At 51.2% G+C, this 17,854-nt stretch overlaps 1 protein-coding gene across 1 annotated transcript; it reads right to left on the reverse strand.

Annotated features, from left to right (window-relative positions):
* Window positions 1–210: 210 nt before the first annotated feature.
* LOC138286689 (tubulin alpha-1D chain-like) lies at window positions 211–10,177 on the reverse strand. Its single transcript, XM_069227174.1, has 4 exons — window positions 9,354–10,177; window positions 5,219–5,441; window positions 3,157–3,305; window positions 211–1,295 (listed from the first exon to the last, which is right to left on the reverse strand). The coding sequence occupies exons 1-4, from the start codon at window positions 9,354–9,356 to the stop codon at window positions 312–314; spliced, it is 1,359 nt and encodes a 452-aa protein (XP_069083275.1). The 5' UTR covers window positions 9,357–10,177; the 3' UTR covers window positions 211–311.
* Window positions 10,178–17,854: the final 7,677 nt, after the last annotated feature.

The following is a 17,854-nucleotide window of genomic DNA, read 5'->3' on the forward strand; positions in this document are numbered from 1 at the left end:
ATGTCTCTGTTGAAAAAGATCTTTCATATTTATCTTATCTACACAGCATTACACCTCTACTGCATTTTATGTGGGGACCATCATTGTTCAAAAGATGAACATCACATGTAATCTGCAAAAACATATTAAACCATTTTAAAAAGTCAGTCCTGATTTCAATTCTCACTGGAACTAAACAAACATTTGGAATGAGAGCACTTGACTCAAAGACCTTAATGAGTTATTTTATTCACCAAAATAGCTCTATATAAGTTTAAAAAAAACCATTTCAGTTCAGTGCAAATGTATCTGTAAGAACAGTGCATGTTAGCTTAATACTCCTCACCCTCCTCTTCCTCTCCCTCTCCTTCCACGCTGTCCGTTCCCACCTCTTCATAATCCTTCTCCAGGGCGGCCATGTCCTCCCGGGCCTCGGAGAACTCTCCTTCCTCCATCCCCTCACCCACATACCAGTGGACAAAGGCCCGCTTCGCATACATCAGGTCAAACTTGTGGTCCAAGCGAGCCCAGGCCTCGGCGATGGCTGTGGTGTTGCTCAACATGCACACCGCACGCTGCACCTTGGCCAGATCCCCACCGGGCACCACGGTGGGAGGCTGGTAGTTAATACCAACTTTGAAACCAGTTGGGCACCAGTCCACAAACTGGATGGTACGCTTGGTCTTGATGGTGGCGATGGCAGCGTTGACATCTTTGGGCACCACATCGCCACGGTATAGCAGGCAGCAAGCCATGTACTTACCGTGGCGCGGGTCACATTTCACCATCTGGTTTGCGGGCTCAAAGCAAGCATTGGTGATTTCAGAGACTGAAAGCTGCTCGTGGTAGGCTTTCTCTGCAGAGATCACAGGGGCATAGGTGGCCAGGGGGAAGTGAATACGGGGATAGGGCACCAAGTTGGTCTGGAACTCTGTGAGGTCAACATTGAGGGCACCATCGAACCGGAGAGAGGCTGTGATGGAGGACACAATCTGCCCGATCAAGCGGTTGAGGTTGGTGTAGGTCGGACGCTCAATGTCCAGGTTCCTTCTGCAGATGTCGTAGATGGCCTCGTTGTCCACCATGAAGGCGCAGTCCGAATGCTCCAGGGTGGTGTGAGTGGTCAGGATGGCATTGTAGGGCTCAACCACAGCGGTGGAGATCTGCGGAGCTGGGTAGATGGCAAACTCCAGCTTGGACTTCTTGCCGTAGTCAACAGACAGACGTTCCATCAGCAAGGAGGTGAAACCAGAGCCGGTGCCACCACCGAAGCTGTGGAAGATGAGGAAACCTTGGAGTCCAGTGCACTGGTCAGCCTGTGGGAATAAGTAGAGGGTGAAGTTAGTATAATGGCAAAATAATTATAATTATAAAGTTACAAACACTTATTGCAGCAGGGCTTCTGATCTTTAGAGACCAGCTAGACCAGAATGGTTCTCGTAGAGACGGAACCCAATAAAAGCCAAACCCCCCTGAAAGGAGCAGGTTGGTGCAACTGGAGCCTTGTGATGTTTACAGTGTTTGATACCTAAGAAGCTGAAGGCTATCTCAGTGGCAGGCATGGCTGCAGATATACACATTAGTTAGGAGTTATTTGATAACACAAGGCTGAGCCTGACAGAGCATCAACAAGGTTTAGCAGGTAATACACAAGGACAAGGGATAAGGATGACTCTGTTTTGAAAGGACAAGAATTGCCAAGGCAGAGATTAGGACTAAAGGATATCATTAAGTGAGACTATTAAACCAAGCAAGACAGGTGAGAAGATAAAAATGAAGAAACCTGGTGAGCAGGAAGAGTGAAAAACGTAGGCTGAGGTTTCAGGATGTTGATTTGTTTTGCCTGAGGTGTTAACCCCAGTACTGTCATCCTAAAGTCAGCTGCCCACCAATATATGGCTTTTACGTGTGGGAGGAGGAAATGAGTGTAAGAACAGTTCCATGTACAGACGCAGTGGTTCTGCTTCATCTATTGAGCAGTCAACTCTGTCATTATTGACCTGATGTTTACAAATGGAGGAAAATCTAGTTACCCATCAGGGGACTAGAATAGTTTTCTCAGGTGCCACCCAAGAGGCCAAGAGATCCTAAAGAACACTGCAGTAGGTAAACACTGGTCACAACACTGAATTTTAAAAGCGTCCAACAGGATTCTGGAGAAAGACTTTGAATGTCCAAACTTTGAGCATGGCATTGGCACCAGTCACTGCCCTCATGTGACACATGGCAGAATGTACTTTGTAAAAAGACTTCTTTTTGACCAAGTGAAGCTGGTTAAATCTGGCAACATTACACCATATTCACATCCAGGTGCCCTATAAACTAAGGACCCCTGAAGTCCATTGAATGCCTCAAATATCTGCTGGATGTTGATTACAAACACAATAGCAGCTAGTGATTGCCCCTGCAGTAGGGACTTCTAGCAGCTAAAAGCTAGAGCTGCAGTTCGGTATTCCGACCGCCTCTGCTGTGGGGCGGTGGCGTATAACAAAGATAGATTAGCCTAACAAATGATGCTAACGTGGTGATAGGAGGTGATAGGGGCTCTTAAATCTGCCTCCAAATGTCTTCAAGAACCTTTCTCCAGTGGTGGCCTGGTCAGCACTGAAACCTGGTGCCTCAGTGATGCTGTGGCAGGGTCAGTCACAGGTCAGACGAGTCACTGCCCTGCTGACCATTCACAAGCACAGGTTGTGTTTACCCAGCCCACTCCTGGGGTGCACTTCTCATCTCACCCTAACCAGGGCCCTCCTCAGGAGGCCACCGCAGCTTTCACCACTCATTGCCCATGCCAGCATTGCCAACGATATACTACACTATATACTATACTACTCGTCACACACCTACAAGTCTGGCAACACAGTTTGAAGCCCCCCCAAAGCTATTAGAATGGCAGGTCAGCAGGTATTAGCTGCTTTCAATGTACAATTATTTCATAAACAAGTATTGTTCTTCTCATCTTTAAATTGCACAAACAACGCCACCAAGTGGCAGCTGTCATAAGTGGCGGTGTTTACAAGTAAGTGGCATTGCTGAGCACCGGAGACCACCGGATCAATTTAAGCACTGCCAGGTCCTCCTCGCAAGAGCCTGATATCTTCAGTGGGTGTCAGGAGTTGCATCACTGGTCAGTCTGACCTCTTCGATACAAACAAACGTGATAAAAAGAGTACATACCAGTTTCCGAGTCCGGTCCAGCACCAGGTCGATGATCTCCTTGCCGATGGTGTAGTGCCCACGGGCGTAGTTGTTGGCTGCATCCTCCTTGCCGGTGATGAGCTGCTCGGGGTGGAATAGCTGGCGGTACGTGCCCGTCCGAACCTCATCTGCAAAAATAATGTTTAGTTTTATTGGAGTTGAGTACACCTCTACAGCCCACTATAGGATACAGGAGTAGGGACCGGAGACCCATAGGCTGCAACAACACGACTGTCAGGAGAGCAGCAATGGAGAAGAAACGCAAGTATTAGGTATTGTTAGTGGATTCTGAGAGAACAAATTTGGGAGGAAGGATTCTCAGTCAAAGAGTGATTAGGCAGACAAGCAGTGTGATGCAGCAATTCAAGCATTGGACAGTGCAAGGGATCAGGATGGTTGGTTGGAAAGCAGCTCTCATCTTACTCAGATGATGGCATAAGCAAGTAGTTGGGCTGGCATTGGGAATGCAAGTGTTGCAAGCTAACACTCGTGGGAATGCACTGCTTGTGTGACAACCTCTGGTTTGGTGGCCAAAACCATGAATGGCCCTTTACCGGCGTGCAATGACAAAGATGTAATCCACGCCAATGGAAGCCCTAAAGAGTGGAAAATACCTTCATAACGTTTGGTAGGGTCTGCAGAGCCACAAAGAGTTCTTGCATAAACCCAGATACTGACCTTCTACCAATGAGATTCATCTGCCTTTGAACAAAGGATGGGGACTACTCATTGCTAAGTCATCGGGACCAGGAGAAAGCACAGACCTCAGCAGGGTGAACATTAGGAGAAGACATGTCCTCTGCAGACCTCTGAGCAGGAGGTTCAGACCATGAGAACCCATGGTCAGTTCAGACATGGGCAGAATGCCAGGAGAAGCCATATTCTGCACAGACCCATGAGCAGGCGTTGGGAACCAGGAGAAAACATTGTCATTACACAAACCTCTGTAAGGTGTACATCAGCAGAAGGTATTTCCCCCACAGACCTCTGAGAAGGGGGTTCAGACCATGGCCAGTTCTGACATGAGCTGGCTGCCAGGAGAAGCCATATTCTGCACAGACACCTGAACAGGTAGTGGGGAACCAGGAAAATGCATCATCATTATACAGACCTAAGCTGGGTGTACATCAGGAGAAATGTTAACTATAGACCCCTGAGCATGGGGTTCAGACCCTGAGAATCCATATTCTGCACTGACACATGAGCAGGTGTTGGTGACCTGGAGAAAGCATAGCCATTACATAAACCTTTGCAGGGTGTCCATCAGGAGACGATATGTCCACCACAGACCTCTGAGAAGGGAGTTCAAACCATGAGAAACCATTGTCAGTTCAGACATGAGCAGGGTGCCAGATAAAGACATTCTGCACCAACCCATGAGCATGGGTTGCATAGCCAGTCCACATATTCAGGCTGCGTGTACATCAGGAGATGTCACGTCCTCCATAGACTCCTGAGCATGGGATTCAGACCATGAGAAGCCATGGTCAGTTCTGACATGTAAGATGAGCAGGGTGCCAGGAGAAGCCCTGCCCTACCCACAGGCATCTGACATAGGATGGAAATCAGGGAAAGAGTCCTGGAGATGCTGATCATACCCAGCCCATGGGCACAGTGAGGTGACCACTGACACCCCATAGACTCATCATCACCCTGGGCTCCATAACTCACCCATGCGCACAGTGAAGTGACCACTGACACCCCGTGACTCACCATCACCGTGGGCTCCATAACTCACCCATGGGCACAGTGAGGTGACCAGTGACTCACCATCACAGTTGGCTACATAACTCACCCATGGGCACAGTGAGGTGACCAGTGACACCCCTTGACTCACCATTACCGTTGGCTCCATAACTCACCCATGGGCACAGTGAGGTGACCAATGACACCCCGCGACACACCGATCACCCTTGGCTCCATAGCTCACCAATGGGCACAGTGAGGTTACCAATGACACCCACCGACTCACAGATCACTGTTGGCTCCATACCCAGCCCATTGGCACAGTGAGGTGGTCACTGACACAACCTGTACTCACCGATCACCGTGGGCTCCAGGTCCACAAAGACTGCCCGTGGCACGTGCTTCCCGGCCCCCGTCTCACTGAAGAAGGTGTTGAAAGAGTCGTCGCCTCCCCCGATGGTCTTGTCGCTGGGCATCTGTCCGTCTGGCTGGATGCCATGCTCCAGGCAGTACAGCTCCCAGCAGGCATTGCCAATCTGGACTCCGGCCTGGCCGACATGGACTGAAATACACTCACGCTGTGGAGAAAAAAAAAAGGCCATGGTAGAAACATGAAGGCTTGTGGCAGAACACACACCGACCCGTAGCCTAGGAATGCTGCCCTCTGCCTGTGTGTGCCTACTGCCAGCTGATGGTCACCACTGGCTGCCTTCTGCCTCTCTTAGGTAAAGCTGTGATCTGTGACCTGCTCTGTCCCACCACCACGCATGTGTGGCTGCTGGCCCCCTCATTGTCACATCTCATGCTACAAATGTTTCCACCTATCCCCTGGTATAGCTATACTGCCCATCACCTGCACCCCCAGGTGGGGCTCCTGTGCCCCTCATCTCCCTGGTACAGCGGTGCCCCTCCCATGCACCCCTAGGTACGGCTGCTCTTCCCCTCACCTCTACTACCCTAGTCCAGCTGTGCCACCTCAATAACACTACAAAGACATGAACAACTGAAGAATCATGGCACCCCACGCTGTACCACCCCCACAGCACTCAAGAATCAGTGAAACTCCACTCTGTGCCACACAATAGCACCACACACACATCTGAACAACTCAAGAATCAGTGTCGCCCCACTTTGTACAACCTCCACAACCACACACACAACTTAACAACTCAAGAATCAGTGGCACCCCACTCTGTTCCACCTCCGGTTTTTTTAAACACTGCTTTTAATGAAATTGTAATTAAGAATCATAGCAGTACAAGTCTCCTCCAATGGGGTAATGGTAAGACATATTTACACCATCATTTCTGTTCAAAATTCATCACAAATAAGCAGCGGGACAATTTCAACTATCTGAAGTGTGAAAGTGGTGTCGGTGTGTGGTCACTGCCATTGAGGTTGCCCGTTTATCTGGGGAGAACGCACCTTGAGGTGGGAGAAAACTAGAGGAAAGGTTTGGAGATGGGCGAGGAGAGCTGTTTGGAGGATGTTTGTGCCACCCCTAGAACACTGCACAGGACTGAACAACTCGAGAATCAGAGGCACCCCACTCTGTGCACCTGCCACAGCAACCCCACATCTGAACAACTCATGAAACAGTGCCACCTCCACAGTTACACACACACACACACCTGAATTCAAGAATCAGCGGCACCCCATTCTGTACCACTTCCACACCACCGCACCCACCTGAACAACTCAAGAATCAGAGGCACCCCACTCTGTACCACCTCCACAGCACCATACACACCTCAACAACTCGAGAATCATGGACACTCACTCTGTGCCACCTCTACACATCTGAACTCCAGAATCAGTGTACAGGACTGAACAGTCAGAGGCACCCCACTATGTACCACATCCATAGCACCACACACACACAACTGAACAACTACAAAATCAGTGACACTCCACTCTGTGCCACCTCCAAGGCACCACACACACCGGAACTCAAGAATCAGCGGCACTCCACTCTCTACCGCCTCCACACCACTGCACCCACCTGAACAACTCACGAATCAGAGGCACCCCACTCTGTACCACCTCCACATCACTGCATGCACCTGAATAACTCAAGAATCAAAGGCATCCCACTCCGTACCACATCCACAGCACCACACACACCTGAACAACTCAAGAATCAGAGGCACCCCACTCTGTAACACCTCCACACCACTGCACCAACCTGAACAACTCGAGAATCACGGCAACTCACTCCGTGCCACCTCTACACATCTGAACTCCAGAATCAGTGTACAGGACTGAACAATCAGAGGCACCCCACTATGTACCACCTCCATAGCACCACACACACACCTGAACAACTAAAAAATCAGTGACACTCCACTCTGTGCCACCTCCACACCACGATACACACCTGGACAACTCAAGAATCAGTGACACTCCAACCTGTACCACCTCCACAACACCACACAACTGAACAAGTCAAGAATAAGTGACACCCGCTCTGTGCACCTCCACAGCATTCCCACATGAGAACTCAAGAAACGGTGGCAGCCTCATGTGTGCCATATCAACTGCACCACACACACCTGAACAACTAGAGAATCATGGCTCCCCACTCTGTGCCACCTCTACACATCTGAACTCCAGAATCAGTGTACAGGATTGAACAATCAGAGGCACTCCACTCTGTACCACATCCATAGCACCTCACACACACCCCAAAACAACTGAAGAATCAGAGGCACCCCACTCCGTGCCACCTCCACAGCACCACACGCACACCCCAAAACAGCGCAACAATCAGAGGCACCCCACTATGTACCACATTCATAGCACCACACACATACCCGAACAACTCAAGAATCAGTGACACTCCTCTCTGTGCCACCTCCAAGGCACCACACACACCTCAACAGCTCGAGAATCACTGGCACCCCAATCTGTACACCTCCACAGCACCCCCACATTTGAACAAATCAAAAACCGGTGGCACCCCACTGTGTGCACCTCCACAGCACCCCACATCAGAACAAGTTAGGAAACAGTGGCATCCCACTCTGTGCACCTGTCACAGTACACAGCACCTCCATATCCGAACGACTCATGAAACGGTGGCACCCGCTGTGGGCACCTCCACAGCACCCCCACATCTGAACAGCGCTCCCTGAACTCATGAACCAGTGCCCACCCCTTCCAACCCTCCGAAGAGGCCCCTCCATGCGCTGCCCAAGCGTGAACGTGAAGTATGCAGGACCTCCATGCAACGCAGAAGCGTGCACACGGGGCTTAGGGCGTTAGTACAGACACGGGCGTCTGCTGACATGTTTTCAGGGGTGGGCATCATTTTAACGTCACCCCGAGAAAGGAGAAAGCAGGGGTTATTAATTACCTGGAAGGGTGAGATAGAGGCGGAGTGTGACTGCTGCTGAGGGGTGGCGGTACAGGGGGGTGCACAAAGGGGGGTCCGTACCCCGAGTATTCTCCTCTCGTCTCCTGGTCCCCGCTGAGTCCTGTGTTCTAGGGGTACGGGTCGGTGTTCAGAGGTGCATGGGCAGTGTTCGGTGACTGCCAAGTATAGAGGGGTGCTGGGGGATCCGTACCCCCAGTATTCACCATCTCATCTATTAGTCCCGGGTGAGTCCTGTGTCCTAGGAGTAGGGGGCCGGTGTACAGAGGTGCAAGGGCGGTGTGGGGTGGCTGCCAGGTACAGAGGGGGTCCGTACCCCCAGTACTCCCCATCTCAGAGGCGCATGGGGGGTGGGGTTCTCCCAGGTAATGAGGGGTGCACAGAGGTGGGGTCCGTACCCCCCGTCTCGTCTCCTGGTCCCCGATGAGTCCTGTGTCCTAGGAGTAAGGGTCGGTGAACAGAGGTGCCTGGGCAGTGGGGGGTGGGGCGTTCTCCCAGGTAATGAGGGGTGCACAGAGGTGGGGTCCGTACCCCCCATCTCAGAGACGCATGGGCAGTGGGGGGCGTTCTCCCAGGTAATGAGGGGTGCACAGAGGTGGGGTCCGTACCCCCCGTCTCGTCTCCTGGTCCCCGATGAGTCCTGTGTCCTAGGAGTAAGGGTCGGTGAACAGAGGTGCCTGGGCAGTGGGGGGTGGGGCGTTCTCCCAGGTAATGAGGGGTGCACAGAGGTGGGGTCCGTACCCCCCATCTCAGAGGCGCATGGGCAGTGGGGGGCGTTCTCCCAGGTAATGAGGGCTGGACAGAGGTGGGGTCCGTACCCCCCATCTCAGAGGCGCATGGGCAGTGGGGGGCGTTCTCCCAGGTAATGAGGGGTGCACAGAGGTGGGGTCCGTACCCCCCATCTCAGAGGCGCATGGGCATTGGGTGGGGTTCTCTCAGGTAATGAGGGGTGCACAGAGGTGGGGTCCGTACCCCCCATCTCGTCTCCTGGTCCCCGATGAGTCCTGTGTCCTAGGAGTAAGGGTCGGTGAACAGAGGTGCCTCGGCAGTGGGGGGTGGGGCGTTCTCCCAGGTAATGAGGGGTGCACAGAGGTGGGGTCCGTACCCCAGTACTCACCATCTTGTCTCCTGGTCCCCGGTGAAGCCTTCGGTCCGATGGGTAAGGGCTCGGCGAGGGCTGGCGGTGATCTGAGGGCTCTCTGGCCGCTCCCCGTTTTATAGCGCTCAGAGGTCACGTGCCTGTGTTGTTGGATACGGGGGTCAGTGGATACGGGGGACTCCCCGCGGCTGTCGCCATGGAGACGCGAGGGAGTCTAACAAAGGAGGATGGGGAGGGATGGGCCGAGGGAGGGAGGAGGGAAGCATGGCGGCGCCCCTGGGCCAAGGAAACCCCAAACACCCCTCCCCCCCCAACAACAGACGGTCACCCCAACACTCCCGCCACGGGCAGTCAGAGGGCGCGCCGTGATCACATCCAATTTACATTATTAAATACAGGACAAGTCTCATTCATTGCGGATTTGACATTCGGGGGGTTCGAGGCGCTATAGGGCTCGTGGGCACGATCCCTGGCAACACACCTCGATGCACCTGCTGTAGATGACTGTGAGTGGCTCCATCACCCGACTATAACATGGTATAAATCTATGTTAACCTTAAACGGTGGGGGAAAGAGGGGGCCCGAACCCCTACTAGCCTCCTACGGCAGATGCGGGCCCCGATTCCTCACCCCACACCCCTAGACCTCAGAGGTGCCATCAGAAAGGGCGAAGCAGGAACCCCCTTTGGAAATTGCCCTGTTTAATGGCAGCGCTGGCGCGGCCAAACGCGCTTCGAGGCGCTGTGTCGTTGCACAGGCAGCAGACATTGAAGCTGGGGGTGCCTGGGGCGCGGGGCTGTATTCTGGGCCCCTTCAACGGCCCCAGGTATCCGAGGGATCACAAGATGTAACACTGCTTGTTGCTATGTTGTCGGCTTTGTGTCTCACGTTTCTACAACTCGTTGGGCCTCGAGGCGCTTCTGCAGCCTGGGCGTCCTCATAGACATGAGCAGTGGTGGTTCAGTTTCCGTATGTACGAGGGGACGAATTTAAGGTCACTTTTCTGCACCCCCCCTAACGCCCCCATGTGTGCACCATATCTAAGATACTGCGCACCAAATGTTTTGACGCTATTGATGTATTCTGCAGAATTAGCGCCAACATTTTGCACCCCCCCTACCACCACCATGTTTGCGCCATTTTTAAGATACTGCGCACCATGGCGCTAGTTTGGCGCTTTGCATTATTAGCGTTAAAATGTTGACACTAATCCTTCAAAGCACATTGAGGCCCGTTATAAATAATGGGTGCCTCCTTCTAACGCCTGCTCTGTGAAGGCGTTCATAATGTCACAAAAAATGGCACAAGTAAATCTTTTAGATTTGTTTGCGCCATTTTTTGGCCCCCTACTGTGGGAATGCCCCCTTTGCATACATTATGGGGGTCATTATGACCCCGGAGGACGGCGGTAAAATGGAGAAAAGTACTGCCAAGAGGCTGGTGGTACTTTTCCCCATATTAAGAAATTGGCGGTTTGGCTCAAGCAAAACCGCCAATGTACCACACCGTCCGCCACTGCGGTAACTGCCGTCGGGCTGGAGACTTCAGTCTCCAGCCTGGCAGCCATCACTAGCCCGCCTGTGGGATTATGGCCCTGCCTACCACCATGGTTTTCGTTTCTTCCTTACTGCCACGGAAACCATGGCGGCAGGCACTATCAGTAACAGGGAATTCCTTCCCTGTCACTGATAGTGTCTTCTCTGCCCCCTCCCCAGGTTTCCCCCCCACACTGCCTCCCTCTCCAGACCCCCCTTCATTCATGCACCTTCATTCACACACGCATTCACACACTCATTCTCACATTCAAGCACGCATGCAGACATCCATTCACACTCACATCCACACACACACACACACATACATACAGGCACACACGCATACAAACAACACAACGTACATGCACTCACACATCCATACATGCACACACACACACAACACGCAACACACACCCGCATTCGCGCACGCACAGACATACACCCACACACACACACAACACCCCCCTCCCCTGTTGGAGCACCCAACTTACCTTTCGTCAGAGGTTCCTCCGGCAGGAGACAGGACGGGGCGCTGCTGCCAGCAGCAGCGTCCACCAGCAGAACACCGTCAGGCCATATCATGGGTCATGATACGGTCTGCAGCGGTCTACTGGCGTGGCGCTGCTGCTGGCAGCACTGCTACCTTACCGCCATCCGCCGGCATGGCCACAGCTGGATTTCCACCATCCTTCAGGTGGAAATCCGGTTGTAGTCATAATCCGGCGGTAGGCGGTATATACCGCCAATGTTATAATGAGGCCCTGTGTCTGGCGCAGGCATAATGTGGCAGAAGGGGTCACAAAGTGGAACAATGCGTGCATTGCACCACTTTGTAAATGTGGCGCAGCCTTTTTGCCATATTATCGCCACATTAGCATAAAAAAACGACGCTAATGTGACGATATATGGCGCTAGGCCCTCTTAAGTCTGTATCTCTATGTGCAGCACTGATCCAGCGGTATCTTACTGATGCACCCCACTGAACCCCCCAAACTCCCAACATATCCAACATGTCAAATGGTGTAACGTGTTGTCTTCAAATATACTGGAGCAACTGATGGCATTGTTTACCTGACGAACAGCTTAGTGGGTCAATGTACCTGAGGCAGAGATGTTCACGTGCTCACAAGTTTGAAGCCTTGCAGGGACATCTTGGTCTCTCATTATCATGAGGCGGATTATTGGGCTCTCCCATTGGACCATTTACCCTGCAGGAGGATCCTGTCTTCCTTGAGCTCGCCTTCCGATACCTGCGTTATTGTGTGTCAGCCTCCTGCCGCTGGGGTGAAGGAGCCAGCAGGTCCCACTCCTTTAACAGCATTGTATAATTATAGCGCTGGAGAAGTCTATAGTGCCTCCCTTGGGAGACAGAACATCGGAGGCGGCACACCTACACAACAGCTCCAAGGATGGTGCCAGTGCCAGGCGTTTAGAGCACAGTAGACAGTAGAATAGCTCAGTGTGTTTCTGCACCTGTCATGGAGATAGTAGGTGTCAGGTCACCCCCTAGCCTCCACCTCTAGTGCAAAGGGTTCACTGTTATTCCCCATTCACTCATGGCGGCATCCAGGGAATGTAAACTAAAAGGCCGTACTCAAGAGTTGCTCCCTCAGACTGTGCAAATCAGTCCAGTTTTTAGAGTCTGGGGATTAGCAGCACCAATGGTGGGACACAAAGGCCCATTTCTCAGCTTACCATCTCCTGCGGACAAGCATCCCACAGAGGTGGAGCACTGTCCTGTTCTGGGTCGCCTGAGTTGGGCCGCTTGCAGTCACACGGGCCCTGGCTCTCTTCACTGAGCCACACTCCCTGCGGATTTCAGATGAGCGAGGTGCTCCTAGTCCGGTGGTCTTGCGATAATTCTTTTCCTCCCTCGGAGGAGGATGGGAGGTGATTTCCTTGCTTGAATGAGTTCATGGGGGAAGTCCACAAGTTCAGGTTGCGTACACCTTGATTACAACTGTTTCTCGGTCCCAGGTGGCGACCCGGACCTCTCAGCTTCGGCATCGCCAAAGGCCCCTCCTAGCCTATGGGGTTGCCCCTCTGGCTTCACACTTTAGCCATGCTAGCCCCAAATAGATGGTCATGGTGGCCTTTCCTGGCATACAGGGTTGCCATACCACTTCAGCACATGGGCAATGACCCAATCGATACGGGGACAGGTTTCTCCAATCACAGGCTCTGATCCACACAACAGCAGCCCCTCCTCCCATATGGGGTCGCAGAGTCAACGTTAGTACACGGGCAACGGCCCGATCAGTGCAGGGAGTGAGTTTCCCCCACCTTCACAGCGGCCACTCCTGGCATACTGGGCCTGTCTCTCTCCAACGCTCTCCTCTTCCTCACGGGCACAGCAGTCTTGGCAAGCAGGCAGGCACTGGTGCTCCAGGCTCCAGGGCATGTTGGTTTCCCTGGGTGAAGTCTCCTCACCTAGCAGGGAGACTAGCAGGCTGCGACCCTAGTCCAAGTCACAGGCAGAAGCCTTGCAGAGCTTCCCCTCCTCACACAGCCCGTCCGGCTGCTCAGAAGCTGACAAAGTATGGGGTCTCTGAATTTCAGGTAGTGTTTATTGTGTTTTGTACGTGGCAGTATAACGAGGAGGCAATTAAGTGGGGTCGAAGGAATCTGGACCTCTACAATCCTGGATATCCGTGCCATGACCTCAGTCCAAACCTGCAGCAGTGGAGGACATTCCCAAACCATGCGGATGAAAGTGGCTAGTTCAAGGTTGCTTCTGGGGCATTTAGGGCACGTCCCTGGGAACATTTTGCTGAGCTGATGAGGCGTAAGGTAATCCTGATGTACATAATTAAACTGTGCATATTTCAGTCGTGCCTTACAGAAGACACGCTTGACCTGCATTAGGGCCATATCCTATTGTGTAATAGTGAGCTCTGTGTTTAGGAAGTCCCCCCACCTTACCGTACTCTGAGACGGAGGGCCTCCCCTCCCATAAAAACGTGCCTTATATAGGGTCGAGACGGCTCTACGATTCAAGCCATGAGTAGGAATGCACTGTAGCCCTGCGTGTACCAGAGGTTCAGATGTCTCTGGGGGCCATATGCTTGCAAGCTTCGCTCTAATGAGTAAGTAAGAAAAAGGGCCACCCCCATGCCATGTTGCTCCTGTAAGTCCAGGAAGGAGAGTAAGGCACCGTCTTGATACAAATCGCCTAGACGTATCACCCAGCCTCCCTCCATGGGGTGGAATCATGTATACCCAATAGGCCATTCATGGCTGGTAAAGTCCCACAAAGGTAATTCCGGTGCATATGGAAGTGGTGCCCGCCTAACATTAATGTATCGTGTCCAAGTGAGCTTTGCCATGCGTAGCAGCAGTCCAGGTCTACAGTTCCACCCATCCAAAGAATACAGCCATTTCAGGAGGCTGTCATTTCTCATGCCAGCTCCTATCAGGCGCACCTCTCCCGTTCCAATATCTGCCAGCCAGCGCATAGGCCATTGTAGCTTCGCTGCAGCAAAATATTATTCTAAAGCAGGAACTCCTAGACCTCCTTCTGAGCATGGCCGCTGTAGGATCGTCAATGAGGTTCTCTTGCGTGCCGATCCCCACACGAGGGCCGTCGCTAAGCTTCGTAGGGAGTGAAGGAAGGATCTAGGTGGAATCACTGGTAGAGCAGCAAAAAGGTACAACAATTGTGGGAGTACCAGCATCTTGACTATTGATGCCCTGCCCATGGGAGATAAAAACAATTGGATCCAGAAGTGCATAGATTGGCGTATAGAGGACAATACCCGTCCGTGGTTACCTCCCACCAAATCCCTGGGTGTATGATAAACATTGACTCCCAAGTAACAGAAGGTATCAAAGGCCCAGGGGAGGCGTCCCCCCTGCAACAGGTCGCAGTGTTCTTCTGCCACCTTCAGCAATAGGAATATACAGGATGCGCCTCACTGTAGAGCTCAAGGAGATGAGGGGCTAAGGAGGACCCAAAGGTTGCGTAGTACTCGACAGGGAACCCATCCGTGCCTGGTGTTTTTCCCTCCGCCAACTGCTGAATCACTAATGTAACTTCCTCTATCTGGAGTGGTTGATCCAACTCCTGTTGTTGTGCTAGGGACCAGGCTGGAAGCAACCCCGCACGGAGCCAGCCATGTAGATAGTATGGAAGGGGTAGATGCCTCAGGGGCAGTGTACAACTGTTCATAGTATTTAGTGAATACTTCATTAATGTCCGCCTGAGTGTTCTGGACAGTCCCTGTGTGATCCCGAATGGCTCCTGTCAGGGTCCTAGGTGTCTGCGTTTTCAGCAACCATGCTAATATACCCCCTGGTTTGTCTCTGTCCATGTGTTGGCGGGCCACATAGGATATATAATCTAGGTCTTCCAGCCTGCTGAGCTCCTCCGAGTTGTGGCGGTGTTGGGCCCCTAGTTTCAGACATGCACTCAGGAGCGTGATTGCCTTCTTCTCCAACGAACGCAGAAGCCTCTCTGATTCAAGTGAGCACCCTATGTCATGGAGATACAGTGACCCCCCATAACCACCTTCAGGGCCTCCCACTCCACCCCCCTAGATGTCCCTGTTGCTACATTTCCTTGGAAATAAGTGGTGATGGCTGTGGCTAGTGTGGTGTGATGTACAGTGTCCTGTAGAGCCTTGGCTCCTAGGCGCCAGGAAGGGATAACTGGATGTGGCCTCATCCAATGAAACATGATCTTAAGTGGGTTATGATCTGAAAGAGTCCTGCTTAGGTATTCAGAACTGCACATTAGTGGCCAGCATTTATAACTGCAGAGGAGATAATCCAGACGTGTGTGTCCTTGATGGCCTGGAGCATAGTAGGAGTATTCCCCTTTCGTCAGGGTGACCCAGACTCCGTATGTCATTGTAACAGAGTCACCTCCATTACGGGTAACACTACACAGATTGGGCCAATAGGTGAGTGCCTCGGGGGCACTCCAGAGAGTAGTACGTCTAGGAGCACGCCCACCAATGAGGAATCGAAAAGGACGGACGAGGATGAAGGGGGCAGGGAATAGATACGGAAGAGAGTTCGGGAGGTTGCATGGAGGAAGCCGAGAGGATCGAAAAACATCGAGAAGACGCAGAAAGTGAGGAGGACGCGGAGAGAAAGAAAGAGGATGCTGCGACTGATGGAGGAAACTTCGTGGGCCCGAAAGACGTGGAAAGACTCGGAAAATCCGAACGTCCCCAAGGAGAGGAAGAAACACCGGGAGGAAGAGAAACAACCCACCACGACCCTGGAGGGACGTGGCTAAGGCAGGTATGTGCCTGCATACTGGGTCCCACCAAATATCTTTTTAAAGAGAGAAAGGGAAGGGAGGGGGAAAGAGGAATAAAGAGGGAGGGAGGTAAAAGCAAATAACCTCAATATCCACCAATACTATAAAAACCCGTCTGACTCTTGTCACAAAGAGCAGACCACAAACGCTTTTATTTATTTTTTGTTGACTGCACCTTATCACCAATACACTCGTTTACTATATCAAGATTAAAGAGTGGGTCACTGAGTGTTCACTATTAGGCACTATCCCTCACTTTTCCCCCTCCCCCTCACCTGGCGATAAAAGGAAAAAATACTCACACATAAAATACTTATCTCTTGTTCCTCTGTTAATTTGTTTTCACTCTGGCCCATCGTCTGAGGACATCGACCTCTGGACCTGAAACATACTTAGGAAGAAGAGAGAAATCAAGGCAATCAATAAAAATAAAAAGGAAAAGTCCAAAGAAGAAGACCGAAAAGAGAGAGGGTAAAGTGGAAGGACAGAGAAGAAAAAAACTAAAGACATGATTTAATTTAAAAATTCATAAGTGCCAAATCAAGGACATTAAAAAGGAACTACGCTGTCAGTACAATTTAGTGACTTGTCTATAAGTTTAATTTACTAACAACAACCCTGACCAGGCCAATAATTAAAAATACCCACGACATATTGGTGTCAGAAGTGGGATTTATTCCCTGATTATAAAAAGGGAATATGGAGGTAAAACCTTCCTTAGAAGACATGATTAATCAGCTTGCTGAAGGGCAAATACATTTACAGATGGTATGGGAGGAACAGCTATGAGAAGCCCGGAATGACAGAGAAACTCTACAAAATGCATTAAAAAGTCAAGCTACGATCATAGCAAACAACCAGTTGGTCCACAGAACAGCTCTCCAGAAGTTGACTGACACAATAGCCACCACTAGAGTTCATCCTAACGTACTAAGTTCCGTACTACAAAAGTTTCAAGAGGGAGAAGACCCCATGTCTTCTTCACAAATTTTGAAAGGGTCGCAGCATCTGCGAACTGGCCTCAAGACAGATGGGGGCAGTGTGTAGCTCCCCTCCCGACAGGAACATTACAAGCCGCTTACCAGGCAGTAAACCCAGGGGGAACGACACCATATCCAGAGATAAAGAAGGCTATTCTTGATAGGGTGGGCTTTGATACGGAGTATTAACATATAACATTGTCAGAGTCACCAGATCCTTGGGGTCTGTGCACGTTCCCAACACTTCCACCACAAGACAGCTCCAATACTCTGATTAGATTTGTCATAGAGTCTAATAGAGTCCAAGTGGGGAAAAGGGGATTAGGAAGGGAACAGCTGGGAAGGAGACCTGTAGGAAGCAAAAGGTTAAAACACACAACATCAAAATTACATCTCATGAAATCAGTACTAGGCTATGACTCTAAGCATCATCATTCTGAAAACATGAACAACTTAAGAATAGACTTAAAATGACTAGGCTTCAAGATGACTGGATACCTGTGAGGGAATCAAGAGAGGTTAAATGAAACTTTCAAATTCAAGTACTTTCCATTGCATGAGAATCAGGAAACAATCTGAATAAGTTCTGAATCATCCTATGAATCTTTTTTGAGAATACATATTAGGAACACACAACATTACATCTAGAACTCTGTCCTTTTGTTCTCTCAAAACGTAGGAACATGAACTGCGCACCTTGCAGATTTTCACATAGGTAGTAAACACCATAGAAGGATT

This window comes from Pleurodeles waltl, chromosome 3_2, assembly GCF_031143425.1.
Source record: "Pleurodeles waltl isolate 20211129_DDA chromosome 3_2, aPleWal1.hap1.20221129, whole genome shotgun sequence".
NCBI classification, from domain to species: Eukaryota; Metazoa; Chordata; class Amphibia; order Caudata; family Salamandridae; genus Pleurodeles; species Pleurodeles waltl.

What these genes read in the sequence shown, in the direction of transcription:
- LOC138286689 (XM_069227174.1), bottom strand. An exon ending in CCTGGAGCCCACGGTGATCG is followed by an intron (nt 3,306 to 5,218) that starts GTGAGTACAGGT and finishes TTATTTTTGCAG; the next exon opens with ATGAGGTTCGGACGGGCACG. An exon ending in TGGACCGGACTCGGAAACTG is followed by an intron (nt 1,296 to 3,156) that starts GTATGTACTCTT and finishes TTATTCCCACAG; the next exon opens with GCTGACCAGTGCACTGGACT.